Here is a 6,836-nt window from a genome sequence, read left to right as displayed (position 1 = left end):
ATACACGCACATCGCGGTGTATAAATTCAGAACTTCAGCCGCACTATTCACTCGTGAAAATCTGAGCTCAGTCTTCACAGCCCGTCTTCTTTTTGTCTCATTCATTACTTCAGGTGCCAACGCGTCTGCTGAAAAGCATCTCGCTAAAGGTAAGACTTTAAGATATTACTGCGTTAAGTGAAGCCTCTGAAGTGCAGTAAGCGCTGTTCCGTTCCCTGAACCGTTCTGCTCCCTGAGTTCTGTCGTGTTCCCTTACCTAGCTTGTGGTGAGGGTGTAGTTGCAGTTTTACAAAGCCATGCATTTTAATTAGGTCAATATTGATATTATTCGTGACGATTAAAAGCATGCGACTGAAAACGACTTTAAAAAAAAGTCAGAACAAATAGTGACACACTGTGGCTTCTCTAAAAACAAACAGATGTCAGAAAATTACTTCTTCCTGCTAAAGAAAGGGTACAAATATGTAAATATACAACATCCATTTAAAGTCTACAGTATATAAATATTACCATGGAGGTATTTGTAATGTTAATGAAGGTGGTCTTTTCACATTTTTATACACAGTTCGTTTCCAAAAATCTTGGGGTGTTGTGTAAAATTAAAATAGGAATGTATGTATATGTATTTAAAATCCTTACATTTAACTATAAACATGGGGCCCACCTGCTAATAACAAATATAAAATTCACTTTGCCCTTGTGGAAGCACAACATGTTCCAAACTGACAACTATAAAATTCCTTTAATTTATTGTACATTGTGTGAATTTTGTGCTTTCCTAATGATTCCTATATTCCATGGGAAGCACAATGGATACATTAAAACAATTCAGCATTTTAAAATGTTGCATTACTGGCCTGAAAACACAAGTTAACTTCTTCTCCAAGCTGCTTTTTCTTATGGATGAAGGTTTTTTGTTTCCCTCAGGTAGTGCTGTACCTGGCCCAGTCCCTAAAGGGTACATCAAAGTTTACAGCATGAGGTTCTGTCTTTTTGCCCAGAGAGCCAGATTAGTGCTGAAAGCCAAAGGAATCAAGTAAGGCTACTTTTTATTCTGCTTTACTTTATGAATGGAAAGTCATGACAACCCTAACCTTTACTTAAACACGTATGTGCAACCTGTTTTTTGTGTTTCAGGCATGAAATCATAAATGCCCATATGGCAGACAAGCCTGAGTGGTACCTTAAAAAGAATCCATTTGGGATTGTCCCGACACTAGAGACACCTGCTGGTGAGTTGATATATGAGTCACCGATCACCTGTGAATAGTTGGATGAAGGTTACCCTGAAAAGCAGCTGCTTCCTTCTTCTCCTTTTGCTAAAGCAAAGAATGATGCTGGAGTATTTTTCCAAAGTAGGTCACATGGAAACTTGCACATAAATCTTTATATTTTGTTTTTTTAATCACCAAATAATCAGTTTAATGTCACTGTTTTAGAGGATAGGATATTTTTACAGGATCTCATCCGGGAGAAATAATGGTCAGGATGTCTCAGGACTGGAAGCTGAACTGAAAGAAAAGCTTTCCAAATTGAACGAGGTAGGTGACACAATTGATGCTTCTAGTTTCTTTACACATAAACATATAATTTGAAAGACTGTGTGTGAATGAGTGTGCTTGCAACTTTGCTTGCCAATCATAATCACTAATCAAAGGATTATTAAGATTATCTATACTTGGTTATTTTAGAGTATTAAATGCAACTCTAATGAAAGTAATATTCAATTTCTAGGACCTCGTTAACAAGAAGATCAAGTTTTTTGGTGGTGATTCCATAACAATGTTTGACTACATGATGTGGCCGTGGTTTGAGAGACTGGAGGTCTTTGAGCTGCAACAGTAGGTTGTCCAGATCTTGTTGTTCCATAAAGGTTTACCTCTTCCATGTGGACTTATTTTTCTTCCTTTCAAATGAAGAAATAACAGTGCCCAATCTGCAAAACTGTAACACAACTAAAGTAACAGTTTAATATCTAATTTGAGCTTTTCTTCCTTTGTAGCATCTATTGAATATCTTATATTTATTTCCTGTCTGCTGGATGTTTTGCAAACAAATGTGGGTTCACATGCTGTAATTTACTTTTGTCTCCTAGCTGTCTGGATGGCACACCTGAGATGAAGATGTGGACAGAGCGCATGCTGGAAGATCCAGCTGTCAAAGCCACAATGCACAGCGTAGATGCCCACAAGGCCTTCTTCAAGCCCTTTGTTGATGGAAAACCAGACTATGACTATGGCCTGTAGAAGTTTGTGCTGACTGAACAAAAATATAGCTGTCTTTATATATTACTGTGTCAAACAAATCAGGTCTGTTTTCAAAATTCTGATGTGACATGTGTAAAGAGTTAAAGAGTCTAAAAAGTGAATGGGAGTGATTTTCAAATAAAAATTGTCCATGAAATGACTGGCCTCATTCTGAGTTTCCTATTTGTGCTCTAAGATGTATAAAAACAGTTAAATAAGGAGTGATCATTGAAAGGAATTTAATATGATTTATTGCTTTACATAATTCAATTAATCTATTTAGCAATTAGACACTGATGGCCCACCACAGAAGAAGAGCAGAAGTTGAGTGTGCAGGGAGCAGAGATGTTGACAGCAGAAGCGACATACTGAGAGCACACAGAGCAGAGATCTGAGCAAGAGCAAATGCCAACAACTGAGCGAGAATGGCAGTTATTGTGTGTGTATATGTATAATAGCAAACACTGAAATGAATTTTGTTTGCTCAAAATAATTTTGACAGGAAGAAACTCAGGGAAAAATAAATGGCTCATGGTTAAAGCAATTTGATAATAACAAGCTAATAGCTAAAAGGTAACTTCATTTCTACATTGCAACTAAGATGTTCTAGCCCAACAACAGCTGTACGAACCTGATTAAAAAAGAAAAGAACATTTTGATAGACCAGGCCTGCATCTATCACTTAGTGTATTTCGATCTCGGCTATGTTGTCATAGCTGTAGATCCTAGTAGTGTGGATCAGTGAATCGGTGTCTCATTCACTCCTGACATAAAGCTTGATGTCATCCATGTAGAGGAAGTTGCTGACATTTGCTCCTTTGCTTCAGACGTTATCTGTAGCGAGTCTTGTTAATGACTTTGCTGAAGGGGGTTCAGGCCTATGCCGAGCAGCACTTGATGGAGATTTGTGTATTTGGCTTGAGGTTGGCCTGTAGCATTGTTTGCCACTTCCCCATTAAATCCTTGATGAAGGCTCTTATGGTCCTGTTGGTTTTTTACAGTTCTAGATAGGTCAATTGAGATTAAATTAGTTTTCATTTGATGGATATGAGTAAATAGATTGTAGTATAATTTTCAAGAGAAGCAACAAAAAAACCGATTTAAATGTTTTCCTACAGTTTGCTGATGTCATGAACGCAGCACAGAGACGACTGTTTTTAAGCGCTCGGGGCGTTCATAGTCATGTTCACAGGGTTCACAGCTCACGCTTTTGTGACAGGTCCATGAGAGCTCTGGGGTCTCTCTGCTGCAGACTCAGCATCCCTATCTTTATAATTGTGGGGCTTTCGTGGGTGTAGCAGGTTATCGTTGTCTGGACTGTGATGGAGCGCTGGCGTGGCAGAGTGGCTCTGGTGACCGGAGCCTCGGTCGGGATTGGGGCGGCTGTAGCGGTAGAGCTGGTCCGACTCGGTATGAAAGTGATGGGCTGCGCCAGGGACGTCGAAAAGATTCAGGTATGCTATAAAGGGAAAACTTAATTTCTGCATGGAGTAATTTAATGTAAAGATAAATACATTTTGGTTGTTAAAGTTACTATTATGCAGGGGAAAACGCTATTCTTCGTTGATGTTTTTTGTTTGTAGTTAAACTACTTTTGATTTACATCTACAGAGTTTTTATAAGAAGCTAGCAAAAGCCAGAATATTAAAATTTTAAACATAACAGTGAAAATCCTCTTTTGTGCCCTTTGCTTTCTTGAAATTTATAACTCTGTGGTTAATGATTCTTTAAGTTGGCACACAATCCGTCAGCATACTTTATGTAGATGATATGCACTGTTGGTTGTTGAACTTTGAAACATAATGCTGTTGTCAAAGATTAGCCACAATCAACAATCTTAACAAAGTGCAGCTATAGCAGGGCTGGACTTGTAATCGGACACACCTGGCATTTTCCCGGTTGGCCGACACACTTTTGGAGAGATGGACCGGCCAGAAGGGCCGCTGCGCACCGGCGTACAAGCACTGACAGCAACCCATTGGTTCATTTTAATTACTGACACTGGATTGCCCAATAAAATTTCCTTGCTCGCTTGTAGAAAAAGTTAAGGGTGAAATAAGTGTCGAAAAGTTGGAGCTGAAAAGCTGAGAGAAAACAACAGGGGCGAGATAAGACCCTTTTTGGGGTGTGAAGTTTTATCAGAGCACCCCTAAAAATAACTATAATAATAGTAGTATTATCTTCAAATGTTATATTATCATAACTTTTCTATTGAGGACAGAACAGGATAAAATGGAAACAAATTTTATGTCCAGTGTTGTTCTCTCATGATGTTACAGTCTCTCTGTTACAGACTTTAGTTGCTGCCAGAAAGACGATAAAGAAATAGTTTCATGGCACAAATCAGTGATGCAGATTTAAAACACACTTCAACTGAAATAGAGTAAAAGTTCAGACTGTATATAAATCACTAGAGATTATTAGCTAATTTTAACCTTCCGATCCACTAGTCTGCTGGGATATCACAAGTTAAGAAGCTGATGTACTTTATTATTATTTTTGTTTGTTAAAGATTTCTGTTCCTGTTCTGGTCAAATTGGGCTTCAGTGTTTGTGTACATTATAGCTCCAGCTCCAGGTGACAGCAGGTCAAAATGATATAACCTGTCAGCATCTAGCAACAGCCTGCATTCAGTTTAAATATTGCTATAAATTCTTATGGATCAGTCTTTTAATGGCTGTAGCGATTAAATTCATCAAAAATTATAAAGCTGTAGCTTCTGTTTTACCCACACGTCTACTCAGTGTGTTGTCCTGTTATCGTGGATCCCCCTGTTGCTCTTATAATAATTAATTAAAGATTAGATTTTTGTCATTTTCTAATTTCTAGATGAGTGAGGAGGATGGAGAGAGAGAACAGGGAGGTTGCAGAACAAGAGGAAGAATGAGGTGGCAGAAAGTGAAGTTAGTGGAAAAACAAAAGTTATTTTTCACAAAGTAGTTTTTCATGTATTTAATGGATGCTTTCTAGTAAGGTACTGAAAAATGTCAGTGGACATTCTAAACAGAGCATAATGATATGAATGGTAGCATTTTACAGGATTCATACCACTTTAAACATGGCTAAACAGGGTGGCTGGCCGCCACTACATTGATGTGACATCTACAAATCTATTCTGTTCTATTGTTTCAATATCAACAATCAAACAAAAGGGAATATATATATAATATGTGTAGGCAGGATATATACATTTATTTATTCATTTATTTATTTATTTTCTGAGTGGATCATGGCGGGCTGCCTGGACCAAAAATGCCAGGACCATCTTTTTTTGTCCCAGTCCAGCCCTGAGCTACAGTGACATCTCCCAAGAATAAATTAAGAGCTTGAATTAGTAAAGTGGGTTTTTTTTTTAATTTCCTTGATAAAATGCATGAACTGTTTGAAACATACCTCAAGACAAAACCAGACAAAATGCTTTTGCAGGCATCATCCCATCATCATGTGCCTGCTGTTACAAAATCATTAGTAGATCCATGAAAGAAGCAAAACTCAAAAATGGGCAGAACATCCAAACACAGGCAACTGTTTGTGGATGATATGCAAACTGGAAAGTCAAATCAGTGAATTTACAGTAACTTAGTATATTTGAATAGTAGATTCATAAACCTTAAAAACACAAAGTGGATTCTGAAGTCTGTCATCTTTCTCTTCTTGGTTTCAGAAACTGGCAGCAGAGTGTCAGAGTGCCGGCCATCCTGGTGTTTTGGTGCCTTTCAAGTGTGACTTGACCAAAGAGGAGGAGATTCTGGCCATGTTTGCAGCGATCAAAGAGCAGCACAAAGGCGTGGACGTCTGCATCAACAACGCTGGCTTGGCTCATCCAGAATTGCTGCTAAACGGCAAAACCAGTGGCTGGAAGAACATGATGGATGTAAGAGCTCAGAGTTATTGTAGAAATATAATATTTGTTGTAGCGTTTTATCAAAAGTAACATTCACAGGAATAATGTCCCAGCAGAACTTTGAACTGTAAAAAAGTGAAACATGTCATCATCTGTCACTGGTTTTAATATTGTAGCTGATCAGTGTGCATTAACCTCTCAGTGACTCCAGCTCTTAAACTGACTCATTAATAGTTTTTGAAGCTGCTTATAACCGTTTTTCGCCCACTGTGTGCAAGAAGCAACAAGTAAGTGCATCAACCAGAATGTGCTGATTCCTGATATTTTGTTTTCTGTTTTTTTTTTCTTGCAGGTAAATGTTCTTGCTCTCAGTATCTGCACACGCGAAGCGTATCAGTCGATGAAAGAGAGAAATGTGGATGATGGACACATTGTAAACATAAACGGGTTCGATATTTTTATTGGTGATATCAACCTGTATCATTATTATTATTAACATTAACATTATTATGTTTTCACTTACAGCAAAGTCACATTTTACAAGAGGGAAACTACCAGGTGGCTGGGCCTTAGCTTATGGGGGTCCAAAAGAGCTACATCAACAGCAGAGGCCATAGTTAGTCAATTCTGGTCAGGGGCAGAGACCCTGGCGGTCTGATCCCCGTTTGCCAAAACTGAGAATTTTTTGCCAAAATTCTCAGATGGGGCTAGTGCACAAGATTAAAACATACTGACTCAGTCTAGTC

General features: G+C 38.3%; 1 protein-coding gene and 1 pseudogene across 1 annotated transcript in view; both read left to right on the top strand.

Annotated features, from left to right (window-relative positions):
• LOC102201446 (glutathione S-transferase omega-1-like) overlaps window positions 1-2,246 on the top strand; it is a 17,897-nt pseudogene extending 15,651 nt beyond the window's left edge.
• The window catches only part of LOC102201726 (dehydrogenase/reductase SDR family member 11-like), a 26,048-nt gene that overhangs the window by 17,646 nt on the left and 1,566 nt on the right, over window positions 1-6,836 (top strand). The window contains exons 2-3 of the mRNA XM_005739410.2: window positions 5,911-6,120; window positions 6,443-6,537. Of these exons, the coding sequence (XP_005739467.1) occupies window positions 5,911-6,120; window positions 6,443-6,537 (305 nt within the window). The remainder of the gene's footprint in view (window positions 1-5,910; window positions 6,121-6,442; window positions 6,538-6,836) is intronic.

This window comes from Pundamilia nyererei, unplaced genomic scaffold (genome assembly GCF_000239375.1).
Source record: "Pundamilia nyererei isolate P.nyererei 1_Seehausen unplaced genomic scaffold, PunNye1.0 scaffold00091, whole genome shotgun sequence".
Taxonomy (NCBI): domain Eukaryota; kingdom Metazoa; phylum Chordata; class Actinopteri; order Cichliformes; family Cichlidae; genus Pundamilia; species Pundamilia nyererei.
This window is presented reverse-complemented; position numbering and strand designations above follow the sequence as displayed.